Here is a 19,740-nt window from a genome sequence, read left to right on the forward strand (position 1 = left end):
ATGGCCGGATTTACTCTGGTCACCGGAGTAGAGAGGTAAAGGTGATGGTGGTGGTGATTGCAGAGCATAGAGAGAGAGAGAGTAGAGAGAGAGTGGTGGCAGTGGCTGTGGTGGCGGTGGTGGCGGTGGTGGTGGTGGTGGTGGTGGTGGCAGTGGCTGTGGTGGCGGTGGTGGCTGTGGTGGCGGTGGTGGCAGCGGCTGTGGTGGCAGCGGCTGTGGTGGCGGTGGTGGCGGTGGTGGTGGTGGTGGCAGCGGAGTGGTGGTGGTGGCAGGGCTAGTGGTGGTTTATATATTTTATAATTATATTAATATTTATATATTTTACTTAAATGGTCCTTTATGTTACAAATTTACACAATCAGTCCTTATTTACAAACCGACTTAACTGGGTTATGATTTTTGGACTGAAATGGCACCTTTCCAGAACGTCGGGGAGGAAAATGGCGTATTTTTGAAAAATGGACTGAAATGGCCAAAGTGACCAAATCACAGGGACGAAAATGGCAGTTAACTCTATATAAAAACATCAAAATTAGTGTCTTTCAAACGACCATCCCTTTAATATACAACTTTCCACACTTGGCAAACCCAGCTTTTATAGAGAGGCCCAAATTACTTAACATAGTAAGGAAGATCAAGTACATAGAGAAGAAAATAAGCCCAAATAACCCCAGAGATCCCACCAAAGAAGAACCCACCACTGAACTTGGCCCAACCATCGGCTGTTTGAAGTTGGTCTGGCTCCTTCTTCCTACCAGTCAAGGTCAACGATGGTGCAATCGATGGCTCGCCCTCTTTAAACGATGCGATCCCATACATTGTCAAGCAAATGCTTAGAATCACCACTAGTCCACCTGCGGCTAGTGATCCAGCTGCCCCAGCATACTCGGTGTTCCTCAATGGGCCGGCTTTCACAAATGGGCCCACTAGAAAGAACCCATGAGCTAGCCCAACCTCAACACCACGTAGCAATGGGTTGACTGCGGTGCGGTATCCAGGAAGGTTTGAAAGGTACCAGGCGATCAATGGGCTTGATGTCACTGGAGTTTCGAGGCTTCCGATGAATGGGTCACCGTTAATAGGCTGAATCACTTGGTAGGTAGGCTGCATAATACATCATAATTAGAGGTGTGCACGAATCAGCCCGCTACAGGCTTGTCAAATCTCAAATAATGCATATGAATTAAGCGAGCTCAATACTTTTTTTATTTTTCATTTCAAGTCCAAGCTTCACTTATCGATCTCAATTAAGCGCGCAAGCCTAAACGAGCATCTCATTTTAATTTTTATTTGATATATTATATATAAAGTTACATAATAATTATAATTATACATATAAAGGGGATGGTTCAAATGAAAACCACTTTTATTGTGAAAACTCGAAAACTAACTAAAAAAAGCCTAAAAAACACACACAAAATTTTTTTTTTTTTCAATTTTTTTTTAAAAATCGCTGGTTTTTATATATGAAAAAAAAAATTTTTTCAAAACAAAAAAAAATTTGTAGTACACATGTGTAATAATAACAACGTGTAGTACACATACAACACATGTGCACTACACAAATTTTTTTGATTTTTTTTTTTGAAAATTTTTTTTTATATAAAAAAACCTGCGAAAATTATTATGCAAAAAAAAAAAATTGGTATGTTTTTTTGGCTTTTTTAGTTAGTTTTCGAGTTTTCACAATAACTAGTGGTTTTCATTTGAACATTCCCCTATATATAAAATTATGGCTAAATAATTATATAATATATTTTATCTATAAATAAACGTTACAATTATAAAAATAATATATATATATATATATGAGTTAACTGCCATTTTCGTCCCTATGGTTTGGTCACTTTGGCCATTTCAGTCCATTTTTCAAAAATGCGCCATTTTCCTCCCCGACGTTCTGGAAAGGTGCCATTTCAGTCCAAAAATCATAACCCAGTTAAGTCAGTTAGTAAATAAGGACTGATTGTGTAAATTTGTAACATAAAGGACTGATTGTGTAAATTTGTAACACCACCACCACCACTCCGCTGCCACCACCACCACCACCGCCACCACCGCCACCACCGCCACCACAGCCACCACCGCCACCACCGCCACCACAGCCACCACCGCCACCACCGCCACCACAGCCACACCGCCACCACAGCCAGTGCCACCACCATCATCAACAGTTCTTCGAACCACCATTCCATACATAATCCGACCTGCTACCACGTCTTACCACCGGAGATACACTAATCCATCCATCCATCCATCATTGTTCATCAACAGTCACCGTTCATCATCGTCATCATCTCCGTCAACGATCACAACGATCACCAAGCACATCACCACCGCTGTGTTCGGAGTTCTCGAGACCACCGTGCCCGATAACCACCTGAACTTAACCTGAACCTCACTCCGGTCATCGTTTACCACCATTGTTCAGACATGGTCAGTGTGTTGTGCAGCGACTTTGCTGATTCCAGCGTGTTTGTTCTTGGTGTGTTTCAGATCTGACGAGTTTATTGTGATATTTTCTGTTTTGATTGTGTGTTTCGATATATTGGGGTTGTCAATGGAACAGTAGCATGAATGGTGTTGCTTGTTTTAATCATTCTTGTGGTGGCGTATGATGATGGTTGTCGGAGTGAGGTACTACGGTGTCTAATGGTGGTTCGCGTGATAGTTGCAGGTGACGAAGATGGTTGATGTAGTCGCCGACGATGGTGATGATGCAGTCGCCGGTAACGATGAAGTAGCAGCGGGTTTACTCGATACAGATCAGACGAAGATCAATCATGAAAATCTGATAAAAGCAAACCGATGCATCAGACTTGATTCCATCACTCGGCTCGAGATAATTGCTCGCCGGTGATTATCGTTCAACTCGTTTGGATTGGTTGTCTGGTTAGATCGATGAGGTGATTAGATGGTGATGATATGGTAGACGCAGGCCATCGGAGAAGAAAGGTTGTTGGCCGGAAGTGGAGAAGAGTGGCGGCAGATGGTGGTGGCAGTGGCTGTGGTGGCGGTGTGGCTGTGGTGGCGGTGGTGGCGGTGGTGGCGGTGGTGGCTGTGGTGGCGGTGGTGGTGGTGGTGGCAGCGGAGTGGTGGTGGTGGCATGGCTAGTGGTGGTGGTGTTACAAATTTACACAATCAGTCCTTTTTGTTACAAATTTACACAATCAGTCCTTATTTACTAACTGACTTAACTGGGTTATGATTTTTGGACTGAAATGGCACCTTTCCAGAACGTCAGGGAGGAAAATGGCGCATTTTTGAAAAATGGACTGAAATGGCCAAAGTGACCAAACCACAGGGACGAAAATGGCAGTTAACTCTATATATATATATTAGAAATTTGTATGAATAAAATAATTAATCAATTAACATAAAATAATGAGTCGAACTTAAACCGAATCTATCTCGAACTTGAAAAGCTATTAATGAGCTGAACTCGAGCTTTTAAGATAAAGCTCGAAACAAGTTGAAGTGAGGTGAGACTCGGCTCATTTACACCCCACAATTCATAGTGAGGGGTATAAAGGTAAAAAGGAAAAAGATAAATGAGAAAGAAGAAAACCTTATCACTTTGAACAGCCTTGATGGTGAAGGTGGATTTGCCAGAGGAAGGCAAGACTCTAAATGGTTTACCAGAAATGCCCTTGGGGGTAACAAGCCCTCTTGTGAAAGAAGTTGCCAAACTGCTCTTGAGTTGGCTAGCCATGGTAGAGGCAGCTGTGGCCATTTTGGTCAATTCACTTGGTGTGTTTTTGGAACCTCTGATCAAATCAAATGGTTATTGTAGGAGAGACACACATGAGCTGGCAAACGCAATATCTTTTGTAATGAATTTGTAGATGCTGACTACACGTGTACACTTGGTATTGGATCACTAGTGTTTGGATAGATTTCCCATTATCCATGATATGTGGAGGATGTTGTCTCTATTTTATTTTAGAGTTAAATGTAATTTCAGTCCCTATGGTTTGGGCTATTTTCCAGTTTAGTTCAAAGATTTCATTGTTCGTCTGTGGGTCCAAAAAGGTTTCACCGTTGCAATTTTAGTCCACTGGGTTAACTTCATCCATTTTTTCTGTTAACGAGAAGAGCAATTTGGTCCTTTTATACGGCCGAATTGTCCTTCTAGTTAACATAGTTACATATAAAATGACCGAATTGCTCTTCTTGTTAACAGAAAAAATGGATGAAGTTAACCCTGTGGACTAAAATGGCAACGGTGAAACCTTTTTGAACCCATAGGCGAAAAATGAACCCTTTGGACTAATTGGCAAAATGGCTCAAACCACATGGAGTAGATTGACATTTAACTCCTTTTTTAATCCATATATGACTTGATTTTATGAACAATTAAGATCACAAAAACTAGATTATCCTGGATGTTCATTCTTTCAATGGACTAGAATAAAAACAAAATATGAACCAAACCGAATTCTGCTTACAAATCCGAACATAGTTTTCAAATTGTCAAATCGGGTTAGAAACTGGTTCGAATTCAGATTTCAATATTTTAAGCAAATTTGTGATTTCGAATTGAACGGGCCATAAACATATTTTTTAATTATATATGACTGTGAGTTTTTTTTTTTCTAGTAGTTCGGATTCATTCGAATCATCCTAAATTCGAATAAGTTTTCCCCTAATTCTAGCACAATTCATTATTGCAGTAATACTGTAACATCTACTAACTATGTAAGATAACCCAAATTAATACATTTACAAGAAAATGGGTTTCAAACTGTCACCTTTTGGTCAAATCTAATCTGATCATATCTTGAATTCTATACAGCAAAACTTGCACATTAGTAGAGGCCACAAAAGCATTCATCTTTAGAAAGCTTGATTGAAAGGATTACTCTCACTAGCTTCCAACAATCAGATGGCCCTGACTCTGAACTTTCTTTTCAACCCCGGAAACAAAATCCTCCATACAAGACTTATATGTATCCATGCCCGGAACCCGGCCCGCCAATTCCAACCCCATATCCATCCACTTCTTTGCCTCCACCGTCTGCCCCAACCTCACCGGCAAAGCTGCCCGGTTCCATGCTGTTATGGCAAGCCATTTCCCTTCCTCAACAGGATACTCCCCCGCCTTCAACCCCACCATAATCCTGTATGCTTTCTTATACATCCCATACACCCCATCATCATCATTACCATTACCATTACCGTCATCATCAGCAGCAGCATTGCATTTATGAGCACCGGTGATGGTAATTAACTTTCTGAGAATGAGAGCAACAGTCTGATAATCGGGTGATGCAGATGAAAGGAGCAAAGAGATACACGTGTTGAAACAAAATGTAGCTACTTCAGTGTTTGGTCGTGGTCCTTCTGATGCATTTCGACCGATCTGAAAGAGGTGATTCGTGTTGCAATGTTTGGAGTTGGCGTAGTTCTTTATTAGCAGAAGTTGCTTTGATTCTGTGTCATTGGTTCTCGTGTATAGATCGTATGCACTCAATGTGTAAATAAAGTAGAAATGAGGCTCAATAGTAGTGGTTTGATCATCATCTATACTGGTCTTCATGGAGCCAGACATTAGTATCTGCATCAAAGGAAATGAATATTGAATAATCACAGTCACAAGTAAAATGGATCAAAATTGGCATATCTAATTAGTACCTTTTCAGCTCTTTCTAGCAGGTCAATGGCCTGTTTGACTTCATTGTCCGACAATGGGTTCGTACTAAGCTTCTCACCAGCTAACATGGCAGACACGGCTAATATCAACGACTTGCACACCATCGGATTGTTTCCCTCCATTTGTCCATCAATACTAACACCATAATATTCAGCACACGTTCTAAAAAGTTCTCCACATAAATCATAGTTATTTTCCTGACCACTTTTCAAACCAATATTCCACAGATTCAAAGCAAACCATTTCCGTTCCCGTCTTCCAACCTCACCTGACCCGAAAAACCGTTCAGGTCCAAGATCAGAGAAACGAGAATGGGCTTGTTTCATGTATTTGAGGACTTCCTTTTCGTTTTGAGGTTGTTGAATGAGAATTGTGATGAGGGTTCGGAAAACTATGACTTCTGTTGTTGGCATTGGTTTTCCCATGGAAAAAAAGGTCAACAGACGAGATAAAGAGTCAACTGCGACAGAAAGAGCACGACATGCAATAGCTTCATGGGCCGAGAGTGAGAGGAAGTCTGGAGTGAAGTCGATGCAGGCGGGCATTGCTTGCACTTGAGTAATAGCACCATTATGATCATTGTTTTGCAGACAGATCTTGAACTGCAGAATCACATAATATAAATTTTAATCATATTGAATTCAGTTTGCCCTTTCTTTGAAGAAAACTACAAATACAGAAGACGTACCTTCAGGAAAACACAAGCAATGTTGGGTTCCAGCTGCAATTGTAAAAATCAAAATATAAGTTAAGAAAATTATCATCAAAAGATTATAAAGCCATCAAGCACTTTAATCTTTCATATTCATTCATGAGAGAGTTCTTGCAGGAAATTCAGAGTACCTTAGCAGCCTCATCGATGTATTCTTGAGCTCTATCCAGATGAGAGAGGGCTAGGTGACAAAGGCACAGAACTCTAAAGCCCTTTGCCCGAAGAGATCTATTCTCTATGTCATGAGGAACATATAGCAGAGATTTCTCAAACAATTCTGCACTGACCTCGTAATCCTTAGACCGGAAATGATCTGCAGCACTGCAACACAACTTTACCATATCAGTGATATTTGCTAGCTGGTATCACTGCAACTATAAAACTTTCTAATAACATGTTTATTTGAAATTTGTTTCTTTGCTTACCAGTTCCACAGAAGAGCATGCATGCCAGACCTCTCTTTTGCAGCCACTTCTCCAGAAAAAAGAGCGACAACCTTGTCATTGGAAACAAACTCAGCAACCACTTTAGCCCTAGCCCTAGGTCCCTCTCCATTTAAACAATCAGCAACCACTCTCTGAACCACCCTAAACGCTGCTGCCGCACTAATATGGCACCGCCCTAGAAGTCCCAGAAACACCCCCATCGCTGTCTCGACCCCGGAACAACCCACTGCCTGTAAGTAAGACTCCATAGCAGATACCCAAACACCCTCCGGAATCCCCTTATTCCCCACCATGCTCTTCAACTCCTTCTCCGCCTCTCCATGCCTTCCCAACCCTAACCACGCCTTCATCGCCAACACACTCGAACTCGGATGATCCTCTCCTTTCTCACCATCTCTCAAAACCCTTACACACTTCAAAACACTATCAAACTCATCTCTCTGCAAATGCGACGCCGCCATGAACCTCAACGTCTTCAACCTCAATTCCTTCAAACCTAGGGTTTCATCCACCTTTTTCACACTCCTTAACCCTTTCTCACACAGCTCCAAAGCTTCGTTCATCAACTTCACCGCATCATTCGCACTACACGCTTCACTTTTCGACAAAACTAGCTTTCCGAAACACATATACTGATTCGCTAAAGCCATGTAACTATCCGCAACCCCAAACAATACTCGTTTTGACCTATTTAACAAATTAATCGCTAAATTCCTATCCGATACCTCCCACGCTGTTTTCGATCTAGCAATATGCAGATCCAGAAGCAACCTACGTTCTTCTCGATCCGAAACATTCATAATATCTACTTTCGATGTCAGATCTGTGGCTTTCTCGAAACAATTACTAGCAAAATCATACATACACAATTCATGCCAGATCGTACCTGTTTTATAGAAAAACGATGCGCACTTGAAATACGGTGACGGAACACCGGTGACGTCAACGGCGATGAACAGAATATCCGCTGCAACTTGCCGGAGTTTAGCGTGTTCTTCTGGAACTTTACACGATGATGTACGGACGAAATTGGAGAGATCGATGCACGCGTTCCATAACCGGTAACTCAGCTTCCAGATCTGGAGCTTGATGGAGTTCTGGAACGGTGAAAGTGGAGTGAGTTGACTCAGTACGTGGCGGAGATTGGTGGTGATGGAGTCTGGTAAAGGAGATTCCGGTGAGTGACGTTCGGTTTCAGCTGTTAGGGTTTCTAGTTTGGAGAGTAGGTCGGTTATGGTGTCCGGTGGCTGTGTTTGCCGGACCTCCGGCGAAGAGATCTCGGCGATTCGCATTTTTTTGGCGGGAATGTGAGTTTGGAGTTTTGAGGGGAGGAGTTGTGTGGATTATGTTTTGTAAAACCGTTTTTTGAAAATATCGAAAAGTAATATTTGTTTATAACAAGTTAACAACTTTATATAGTTTGTAAATATTATCCTAAGGGTGTAAGGAGTGGTTAAACACTTTGGAGTGGTAAACTAAAAAACCGACCAATTAGAGCGCGTCATGTCAATGAGGTAAAAGTGTTTAAACTTTGCTGAAAAGTGTTGGCAATGGTTTAAACACTTGCTGAAGTGGTAAACTTTTATAATTATTTTTTTTTGTGTACTATTTTATTTAATATAAATAAATTTAGAATATATACATTAAATTAAAAAACAATAAACTTTCATAAATTAAATTAAAAACATCAAAGTTACACTAAATTAAAAAACAATAAAATTACATTAACATGAAACAATTTAAACTAGTCTTCGTCGGAATCGACCAAAAGATGGGGTAAATCTTGACTTGCGAGATGATCTATGAGATCGTGTTTGAGTCTCCAATGGGTGTCTTCATTCATCAACTCGCCCAACACCGTATCGTCTAGAGCCGGCTCGACCGGAGGATCCCGAATATGCACCGGTGCTATCGCCTTTCCATCATCTTTCAAAATCATGTTGTGTAAAATAATAAACGTGTACACGACATTCCTAATTTTTTAACGGATCTTGCTCGCATCGGTCGACTCAATACACCCCATTTCGCCTTCAAAACACCAAAAGCCCGTTCGACGTCTTTTCTTGCCGCCTCATGTTGCCTCTTGAATTTCTTTTCGTTTACTTCGTGAGGGTAAGGGATCGACTTCACAAACACGGACCACGAAGGGTAGATTCCATCCACGAGCAAATAACCACGTTGGTATAAATGGTTGTTAACGTAAAATGGACATTTTGGCGCGGTTCCATTTCGTTCCGTTAAAAATAACGGAGATTGTTGTAGAACATTGATATCGTTTTGAGAACCGGGTGGACCGGCAAAAGCATGCCAAAACCATAAGTCTTGAGAAGCAACCGCTTCGAGCATAACAGTCCGATGATCTCCTCGCATATATTGGCCTCGATACTCTGTCGGACAAAAACGCCAAACGAAATGGGTGCAATCAAGGCTACCGAACATACCTGGAAGGTGATGTTTTTCCTCATGAGCTTGGTATAAAAGTGCCATGTCGTGGCTTGTCGGTCTACGTAAGAACTTTGGACCGTATATTTTGCAAACCGTGTCACAAAAATATTCTAGGCACTCGCGGGAAGTTCTTTCGGCCATATGCAAGTACTCATCGTTCTCGTCTGGAGTGTTTCCAGTTGCGAGCTGTTTAATAGCCGATGTCACCTTTTGCAAGGGCGTAAAGCCCTTCCTACCTCGCGCATCGGGGGCCTCTACAAACCACGGGTCGTTCTCTTCCACATCGGCCACAATTTTTAGAAACAAACGTTTTGACATACGGAACCTATGCCGAAAGATATCTTCGTTGTACTTCGGGTCTTCGACAAAATAATCCGCCATGAGTGTCTCATGCCCCTCCTCACGTTGACGTTCAATATATCTCCTTCGGTTAGATGTGCCGGTATCTTGAAGTTCAGCTTCTTCGATGAGATTTTGAAAAAAAAAATGCTACTATCGGATGAATCGTCGCTACTCATGGGTGGGAACCATAACGGAAGTTCATCCGCCATTTTGTATGGTAAACTTTTGGGAAGAATTGGTGGTATTTTTTGGTTTGGTTGAGTATAAATTTGAAGGTATATGGTTAAATGGTTTAGTGTGATATTTATAGTTTAATTTTTTAAAGAAAAATTATTTTTTTTATTTAAACGGTAATATAACCGTTAGAGTGGCCCCCACATCAAAACCATCATGTTTCCCGAGTCGGTAAAGGGTTACCGATTTCAAACGTTTGCCGCATCGCCATATTGTTGGCGGCGGTGTTTGCCGATCGGCAAACATCGTTGCCGCGTCTTCCTGATTACCACACCGTATACCCTAATTCCCAAACAACGAATAACTTTATAAGCGCTAGCAGCGGGCGCTTATAAAGTTTCGCAAGTCATCGAGCTTCATTCCATCACCAGTGATGGATTGCAATGGAAATGTCCTAGTGATTTTTTTTATTTTTAAAATTATAAATTAACAATAAATAAATAATTTCATTTAAATAAAAATACATTTTTCTTTTATTAAACAAGATAATATATTTTTTCTAAAAAAACCACAAAAAAAAAATTATAAGCATCCTTGGGCTTGAGCTGAGCCTGTGACAATCGTTCCCATTTCACAATCTCAACTCTCTGTTCTCCACTTTCTTCACAACCCTAAATACCTAAAACTCTATGTTCTCCCCTTTCTTGAGAACCTTTTTGCCCCAAAACCAAAGATGATTCAAGCTTGAAAAACCCCAAGAAAGCAAAGCGAAAGAACAAGGCATGTATCCCACTTCTTAATGTACACCTAATTTTTGGATTTTCAACGCATGTTCGGTATAACGCGTTTTATTAACCACGCGTGGTCAACAACACCGGCGACGGTGTTCCACGCTCTTCGACGCGTGATGGAATGTCGACAACGGGGCGCCCCGTCCCCCCTAAAGGCATGTGTTTATAGTGCTTAAAACTATTGGCAAACCTAGAAATTATTTTCTAGGGGTGTGAACGAGAGTTTTAACCAAACTTTCAAAAATTACAATCGGGATTTTTGTCTACAAAATACACAAAAGAAATTTTCTAAGGAGTGCGCCTGCCCGCCCACCCAAGCCTATACTCAGGTCTGTCCCTGTTTAAAACATTAAACAAATTGTATTGTTATATAGGGTGATGATATGCTAGGAAGTTTATTTGGGTAGGAAGGTTAGAAAGTAATCTTGACCATCTATTTATTAATCAAGGGCTAAGATTAAATGAGTGAAATTTAAGAAAAAAAAAAAGAGGCGCGTGGCTTTGTCTAGGGGCATTCTAGTCAATCCAAGTCAATAGTTTCTCTCTCCTCCAATTCCCCCCTATTTTTTAAACATTAATAACTCTTTCATACGACACTATTTTTTTTTTATAAAAATTGCACCAAAAAAAACGAGCGTTTTTTATCTTTAAAACGAGTATACTATTGCTATATTTTCGAAAAAAAATACGAAAACCCAGTTGCGTAAAACGCAATGAACAAAAAACATAAAAAATGACTTTTTTCTAACACGCAATTGACCAAAAAACACAAAGAAATATCTTGTTTTAAAACGCAATGGATAAAAACACAAAAGAAATGTGTTATTTCTAAAACACAATGGCTGAAAAACACAAAAAATGTTTTATTTCTAAAACGCAATGGACAAAAAACACATAAGAAATGTGTTATTTCTAAGACGCAATGGCTGAAAAACGCATAGAAATATCTTATTTCTAAAACGCAATGGACAAAAAACACATAAGAAATGTGTTATTTCTAAAACGCAATGGACTAAAAACACAAAAAATGTGTTTTTTCTAAAACACAATAGACTAAAAACACAAAGAAATGTGTTTTTTCTAAAACGCAATGGACTAAAAACACATAAAAAAGTGTTTTTTTTTTTTTTTTTTGTAAAACGCAATAGATTAAAAACACAAGAAAATGTGTTTTTTTTAAACACAATGAATTAAAAACATAAAAAAATGGGTTTTCTCATTGTTTTATAAAAACGCAATAAGTTGATTCAAAGACGCAGTGCACGTTGATTCAAAGACGCAATGCACAGTTAAGGTTAATACATATGGTATTCCATTTTTAATAAAAATGTTCCAAGTATAAAATACATTTAATTTAAAAGATGGATGGAAAACAACTACAATTATTAATTAATGCAGCCAAATGAAACATGACATGAGCATTAGCATCTGGACAAAATCGTACCACCTCATACCTCCAATGGCCACCTTCTTCTTTCTTTCTTTATCATTTATATATTTGATCTTTCACTACATTCACCAATTGGAATGCTATTACAGCCATTAATTCTCTAAAGAGTAAATTACGTTTTTGGCCCCTGTGTTATATCAGTTTTACTATATTGGCCTAAAATAAGAATTTTTAACATATCTGCCCCCATGGTCCCTATAATTAACCGTTTTGGCCCCTAAATCTAACCAAACCCTAACTCAGGTTAATTATTAGGCACATGATGGGTAATATGGTAATTTCCCCTCCCCCACATATTAAAAACAAATTAAATGAAGATCTGTGTTTATCTTTTGTTTAGGCATTATTTAATTTACTAGCAACGTTGGTGATGACTGTGGGTCAAACTCCCCCACATATATATATATATACATAAAAGCCCTAAATTCCCATCAACCTTCTCCATTTTTTACCCAGATCTCATCATCTTCAATCATCATCATCATCATCCCCTCATCCTCCACTTTTTGCACTGCAAATCCAGATGAAGAACCATCATCATCATCCCCTCATCCGCAACCCACCTCATCCGCAGCCCATGATCTTCAATTTCCCCCAATATTCAATAACCCTTACATCTGGTTTAGTTTCCTAATATGCTCAATTAGAAATCATAAGTCAGTCATCTATGATTTGGTTTAGTTGCCTAATATGCTCCGATTGCTTGTGCTTGTTGACTGTACTGCTTCTGATGCTCGTTTTTGTTGACCGTACTGCTCTGTTTCTTCTGTTATATGAGCGAATCGACTGATTTGGTTTAGTTACCTAATATGCTCGATTAGAAATCACAAGTCAGTCATTTATGATTTGGTTTAGTTGCCTAATATGCTCCGATTGCTTGTGCTTGTTGACTGTACTGCTTCTGATGCTCGTGCTTGTTGACTGTACTGCTCTGTTTCTTCTGTTTATCTTTTGAATTTTATGAAGGGTTTTGATCTGTGTTTGAAGTTTATGTGGGGATGATGATGATGGTTGAAGATGATGATGTTCGTTAAAGATCTGGGTTAGGTTTAATTGAAGATATGGGGATGATGATGATGGTTAAAGATGATGAGATCTGGGTTAGATTTAAATGAATATCTGGGGATGATGATGGTTGAAGATGATGATGTTCTTGAAAAATCTGGGTTGAAGATGATGATCTTGAAAAATCTGGGTTAGATGATGATGGGAGGTGAAATTACCATATTACCCATCATGTGCCTAATAATTAACCTGAGTTAGGGTTTGGTTAGATTTAGGGGCCAAAACGGTTAGTTATAGGGACCATAGGGGCAGATATGTTAAAAATTCCTATTTTGGGCCAATATAGTAAAACTGATATAACCACAGGGGCCAAAAACGTAATTTACTCTTCTCTAAAACATAAGCTATTTTAGGGACCTTTACATAAAACGCAATGAGGAACAGACAAACATTAAAGTGAAAAACACTTTTACAAATTCATTGTGTTTTGCAGATTCACGTAAACAAAAAAACATGAAGGTGAAAAAACACAATTGCGTTTTACAAAAATTGCTTATAACAAGTCGTCACTGTTCACATTCCGACCACTATATAAGAAAACAACTCACAGCTGTTACTTTCATTATATCCTTCAGTGATTGACGGCATTAATCTGGTTGTTCGGAGGTGGTACTAGCGCCGGCAGGACGTCGTCGGAGATGACGTATCCGTTGGTTTTCTTCATCATGGTAGCCATAACGGTGTCGTTTGGTTGATCTCATCGGAATAGTGTGGAATTCCAACGTACACCGCCCGGGAAATTGTTCGCCGGTGTTCGGTGGTGGTGGTGGGATGCCGGGATGGGATGAACTGATGCTGTTGGTGGGATAGGATGAACATGATGTTGCTGGGTTTGGCTTTTTTTAGATCTAGGGTTATTTGAAACAAATTTGTGGTTGACTAAAATGCCCTTTTGTCTAGTTTTTTTAGTTTGCCACATGTCCTCCTACTATTGCTTCCTACACTTTCTACCCAAAACAAACTTCCTATTTGATCTTTTCCCTTGTTATATATTCTTGTAATGGCAACAATCGTTTTATATAAATATAACTATGAAAACTAAATTTCAAAAGTCATTCTTGTTTCTTTAGTGAAATGAGTACGCGCTCAAGAGAGACCATACAATTAAATTGGACTATTAGAAGTCATAGGAGTGGCTTGCATTTGCAATGTCAAAAGCTTATAATTCGATAGGCATCATGTTTTTATAAGAGATATCTTATAGTGTCTGATCGGATTTTCCTTGTGGCCTAAAAGGTATAGTGTTAATCAGTAAAGTCAGACATTGTTAGCTCCGCCATGACCAATTAAATCCCATCATGTTAGAATTCTTTGAAACTACCCATAAGCCACAAAACACTGGCGACGCCTTACCCTTGCCATAAACCCACTCTTTTACCCCACCTACCAATTACACACACATTTCTATAGATGGATCCCACCTCGAAGTCATGCTCTCCTACCCTTGCATGGGTTCTCCTTAATGGAAAAACAACCCGCCAGCCCTACCTTTGTGGGTGGCGACGGTGTTGTGGCACAAGAAAGTACACGGGAAGGGTACCCCTGAGAGTGCCCCATCCCCCCTTATAGGGAGGAGGGATGTCTCATCGCATGACTTGCCATGTTGGCCAAGATATTTAGTATTGTATACTAAGAAATGTGTTTATTATAGTGAGGAGGGATGTCTGATCGCATGTCTTGCCTTGTAGGACGGGTGTGTTGGTCCATGGTATATTCCATTGGAAAATGCTATGACTTGATACGTTTTTTTATGTCGATAAACTTATCATGTATAGTTATGTAAGTGCATTTAATGTTTAGATTGATTAAATCTGTCATGTTTATGAATTAAGTTTCATAAGTCTCGAACATTATTGGTCCACTCTCATACAAAGTTCGATGTTTAATCCTCCAAACAGGATCGGACTTATATCAGTCTGAATAATGATTCCTTCATGCTCCCTATCCCTAACACTTTGTAGGTATATAAATTCAATCAAAAATAAACATTAAAGTAGTGTTCGTTTCACAAAATGGAATGAAATTCGGATGGAACTGGAATGTAGATTCCAATCCTTATTGTGTTCATTTCAACAAAGGAAGGAATGAAAATTGAAGAATAACATAAGGCGCGAAATCTACATTCAAATTTCTTTAAAATAAGTTTAAGCTATAATGTGTTTTGTTGCAAATAGCATCACAGTAACAACCAAAGATTCTTGCATATAAATTCTCCTGAATATGTGCTAGATTTCATAATTGTATCATCTTACTTCAAACATTAAACATGTACTTATCTGAGTGGATGGTTTCACAAGATGAGTTTGAATTATCTTATTCAAAGGTTAGGTGAGAAGCTCTTTTTACCTATTAGGGTGAAGGGAGTGGTTACCTATTCCAAATAGGTAAACTCCTAATTCACCCAATCACACATTGCCATGTCAATTCACCTAAATAAGTTACCTAATGCTCAAAAATGTTGGCGGTTGTTTACCTAATGGGGTTTAGGTAAACTATTTTTTTTAAAAGGAAAAGTTGTAACGGACCCCACCACACACCCATCTCCCCCCCCCCTTCCCTCCCTCTCACGAATCGGTGTAGGTTCACCAAACAAGCTATTCAAAATCGGTAAAGGAATAGTTGGCGGTGGTTTACCGACTCGGTAAACTGGTTTACCGCATGAAACCGATGGCCACTCCGCTTACTTTAATAAGTTATTGATTTAGCAGGTAGAAGTTATATCTGTTGGTCATCTCATTCTTATGTATATTAGAATGAATCAGAGAAGCGAGTATGTAATTACCTTATACTAAAAAAGAATAAAGAAATCATAAAAGGGATTATGATTTAGCCGGAGGCATTGTTTTATTGTAAATACATAATTTGATGAATTTTGAACCATATGTGTTTGAATAAAATGCCAAATTTCGACAAATCCGCTTGGTTCCATTCTGTTAATGGATCACCCATACACCCCGCTTTGTTCCATTCTATTCCGGCCACGATCAAGGTAACCATATATCACTTCGCTGGTCTCTAGGTTTTTATCATACACTTTGTTTTGTTCTTAAAATTGGGTTTTTATTATACACTTTATTTTCTTCTTATTATATACATATTTTATATCATGTGTATAAGGGGGTGGGGGTGGTCACTAGTAATAGAATTCTATCACTCACAAGCACCCAATCAAGTTCTGCCATGTCATCAACCATTTTTCCATCACTCACAACCTTTTTTGGTGGCAATGGTCATCACTCACCACCACACCCAACAATTTCCCCCCAACCAACAATTACCCTCACAAAACAAAATAATAACACCGTGAAGAAAATAACGAAAATTGAATCCGTGGTGCTATAACGCGTTGTACTTTTAGGTGGCGGTGGGAATTGTTTCCGTATCACACGTTGAAAATGGCCATCACGGTCCTATAACTGGCAGCCCCGCCTGGCCTAAAACTATGCCCAGTGTTGTTAAACCTGGATCAGATCATTTGATCAGAGCAGTTGAACTAAGAACTGACCTCTTTGTTGGTTTTGTTCGTATGGGTTAGCCTTCGACAGATGAACCAGCTGGGATTTTTTTTTACTTTGCAGCTAAATCAGTTAACCATGGACCATGTCGATTCCTATCTTGATTTTAGCCATTGCTTGGAGATACTGGTGAGCTAGAGATTCGTATCAAATTCGACCCAGAAAAAGGACCACCATGATTTTGTAAGATTCTTTACTTTTCAAGAAGCTTCCATTGCATAGTGAAGCAGTATCTGAAACAATATTTTTGATTGTAGAGTAGAGATACCGTATTGGAATGACTAGAGAAGGCTCTTTAAGTGTCACACCCCAACCGATGGCGGAATCATCGGGGCATGGCACTGAGCGAAACAGATTGTCCAGAAGTTTCCACAACAACTATTAATACTATTCAGTTAAATGATACGTCCCATACCGTATCCCAAATAATACAATATATTATTACAGATAACAACTAGTTAAGTAATTCTGTTCCGACAACTCAGATTTAAATGAAACAAATATAAATATTGTTCAAATGCTCCTAAAGACCCAGTCGGACAAGATCTACAGACAACTATGCTCTAGACGCTTGTTCTTGACAGACAACTATTTGTTGGGGGCCTCTAGAGCTTTATTCTAGCCTCGCTTTTCTAGCAAGCAAACATCTTAAACACCTGTCACATACGTTAAAATAAAGTCAATACACATAATGTAAAGGTGAGCATACAAGTTTGATAATAGCATATAGAGTTCGAAATAGTTTACGCATAACCAGCACGTACACAGAGGAAAACGAAGCATGTTAATTATCGACATGGCTCTAGACGCTTGTTCCTGACAGACAACTATTTGTTCGATCGGCCTGTAGGCTCGATCGGCTGGACTGTTCGAGTGGATTGTTTCTTCCTTTGAATAGGATGTGTTTGTGTATGATGGTTTGACCTTTTGAAGTTTTCGTTGTAGTATTTGAGAACACTGAAGTGCTCTTACCTTTTAGGTCGATCGATCGAACAGTCTGTTCGATCGGCCGGCTTAACCGATCGGTTAGACACTTCGTTAGTGAGTCCTCAGCTGGATGTCACCTGATTGATCGAACAGCATGTTCGATCGGGCGGCACTCCGTACTACTACGAGTTGTAAATCGATTAAGGGTTGAAGCATAGTATCTCATGATCCGATGAGTAATGTTCACCAAACGGCTCGTTCGGTCGAACATCACCTCGTTCAATACTATACTTCCTGAATTTGTCAAAGTGTGGGGCCATATGCTAGCCGATCGGCTGAGCTGGTCGATCGGCTGACATGTTCGATCGGTTGGGCTGTCCGTTCGGTCAGCATCCTGACCTGGTCGGCCTGTTCGTCTAACACCTTGGCTGTTCTGTTCATTTGACGTTATATTGAGGTAGTTTGACAACGAGCTGAACCGTGGAACTTTCGTTCTTACTGGTTTCCCCTGCTCGGACAGGAATCACCCAAGTCCGGTCGGTGAACTGTTCAGAATGGTAGTTTGATGTTTTACCCGAAGTCAGTGAACCTCGTAGGTAGAATCCGAATCTTGAACCACACAACCATTAGAATGATTGGTGAGTTGGCCCAAGCTCCGTTTCTACCGATTTGAAGGCATTGAGTGTAAAAGGGTTGAAAGAAAGTTGGAAATCCTCCTTTCAATCCTTTACATCATGTAAATGTTTAGATCTGTGATAGATCTTAGCTTATTTATATGGAAATCGGTTAGATCCAAGCTCTTCATAGTGGAATGAGGCCAAAGCATGATATTCTTGAAGAACACCATGATGACATCATCCTAGAATGCTTAGATCTGGATGATTTCACGGTTAGAAATCAAGATTCGAAAGATAGAAATGTGTAGGAGTGTGTATTAATCAAGAAAGTACAAGATTTAGGATGAAAACTTACCAGAATCGGAAGAAATCTGAGAAAAGATGAGGAGCACGAGCTGGTCGGTCAGAGAGTTTCCAAAAGTGGAAAGAATGACAATGACAGCCCTATTTATAGGCTCCAAAAGAGGAAAGGGCCGGTCGATCGGCCAGACATCCCGATCGGACAGCCTGCTCGATCGGACAGTCCGTTCGATCGGCTGGGCTGTTCAATCGGCTGACAGCCTGATCGATCAACATCCTGGTTCGTGTGTTCGGTGCGACGATTTTCAATATTTCGATTTCGATTGAAGATGATACGAATACGATAGAATTTCCTATTTAAATTACTTTTAGTCCCAGTCACTATATCTAACATACAATCATCTATTTTTCACACCATCCTTACGTTACCATTCGTCATAATTCGATTTCGATTGCATTCGATTGAGTTTCGAGTTTCGATTCGAGTTTCGATTGATTCGATTGAATACCACACAAAACATAAAGTAAGCACGCACAGGTAACACATAAGGCACACACACAAGTAATATAACACCAAATTCGCATAGTTCGAGTCTCGAGTTTGATTGATGATTCGATTAGCTTGATTATTGATTGATTAACTTTATCGCATTGTTACTTCCTACTATTCACAGTCGTAAATCGGTTCGCGTCAATAAACTTTCTATTAGTCGATTCTTGATTAACAACACTTACTCCACATAATACAAGTAAAACATAAAATAGACTATTTACAGTCAAAGAAGTCAAAGTTGACTTGGACTTTGACTTTGAGATTCAAAAGCACGGGGTGTTACAGCCTCCCCTTGTTTAGGGAATTTCGTCCCGAAATTAGGCTCGAAGCTGCACAGCACCGTGAATGATATTACCAATTTCTCGCTTCAGATCTTCATTTGAACAACTGCGGGTACTTGGCCTTCATGTCGCTTTCGAGTTCCCAAGTGAACTCTGCGCCTCGTTTGCCTTCCCATCGGACTTTCACGATAGGGATGCGCGAGCGCCTGAGTTGTTTGGTTTGGCGATCCATGATTTTGACAGGCTTTTCCACGAAGTGTAGCGTTTCGTTGACCTGAAGATCGTCGAGAGGTACAATCAGATCATGATCAGCTAGGCATTTTCGGAGGTTTGACACATGGAAAGTCGGGTGGACGTTACTAAGTTCCTCCGGTAGTTCGAATTTGTAGGCGACTTTGCCGATCCTTTCCAGAATCTTAAAAGGTCCAACATATCGAGGCGCTAGTTTCCCTTTCTTGCCAAATCTGAC

General features: G+C 39.8%; 2 protein-coding genes across 2 annotated transcripts; both read right to left on the reverse strand.

Moving 5' to 3' along the window:
- Positions 1-493: 493 nt before the first annotated feature.
- On the reverse strand, positions 494-3,906 carry LOC110894458 (photosystem I reaction center subunit XI, chloroplastic). Its single transcript, XM_022141686.2, has 2 exons — positions 3,569-3,906; positions 494-1,104 (listed from the first exon to the last, which is right to left on the reverse strand). The coding sequence occupies exons 1-2, from the start codon at positions 3,731-3,733 to the stop codon at positions 613-615; spliced, it is 657 nt and encodes a 218-aa protein (XP_021997378.1). The 5' UTR covers positions 3,734-3,906; the 3' UTR covers positions 494-612.
- Positions 3,907-4,673: 767 nt separating this feature from the next.
- On the reverse strand, positions 4,674-8,176 carry LOC110894457 (TPR repeat-containing protein ZIP4). The gene is made up of 5 exons (XM_022141685.2): positions 6,791-8,176; positions 6,497-6,686; positions 6,342-6,374; positions 5,635-6,255; positions 4,674-5,557 (listed from the first exon to the last, which is right to left on the reverse strand). The coding sequence occupies exons 1-5, from the start codon at positions 8,101-8,103 to the stop codon at positions 4,868-4,870; spliced, it is 2,847 nt and encodes a 948-aa protein (XP_021997377.1). The 5' UTR covers positions 8,104-8,176; the 3' UTR covers positions 4,674-4,867.
- Positions 8,177-19,740: the final 11,564 nt, after the last annotated feature.

The sequence above is a fragment of the Helianthus annuus genome, chromosome 16 (genome assembly GCF_002127325.2).
Source record: "Helianthus annuus cultivar XRQ/B chromosome 16, HanXRQr2.0-SUNRISE, whole genome shotgun sequence".
In the NCBI taxonomy this organism is placed as follows: domain Eukaryota; kingdom Viridiplantae; phylum Streptophyta; class Magnoliopsida; order Asterales; family Asteraceae; genus Helianthus; species Helianthus annuus.

Excerpts from the sequence above, each read along its gene's own strand:
- LOC110894458 (XM_022141686.2), bottom strand. The coding sequence starts at position 3,733 with ATGGCCACAGCTGCCTCTACCATGGCTAGCCAACTCAAGAGCAGTTTG. Across the intron at positions 1,105-3,568 it reads AGGCTGTTCAAAGTGATAAG|CCTACCTACCAAGTGATTCA; the intron begins GTTTTCTTCTTT and ends TGTATTATGCAG.
- LOC110894457 (XM_022141685.2), bottom strand. The coding sequence starts at position 8,103 with ATGCGAATCGCCGAGATCTCTTCGCCGGAGGTCCGGCAAACACAGCCA. Across the intron at positions 6,256-6,341 it reads TTGCTTGTGTTTTCCTGAAG|TTCAAGATCTGTCTGCAAAA; the intron begins GTACGTCTTCTG and ends GTGATTCTGCAG. Across the intron at positions 5,558-5,634 it reads TGCTAGAAAGAGCTGAAAAG|ATACTAATGTCTGGCTCCAT; the intron begins GTACTAATTAGA and ends CCTTTGATGCAG.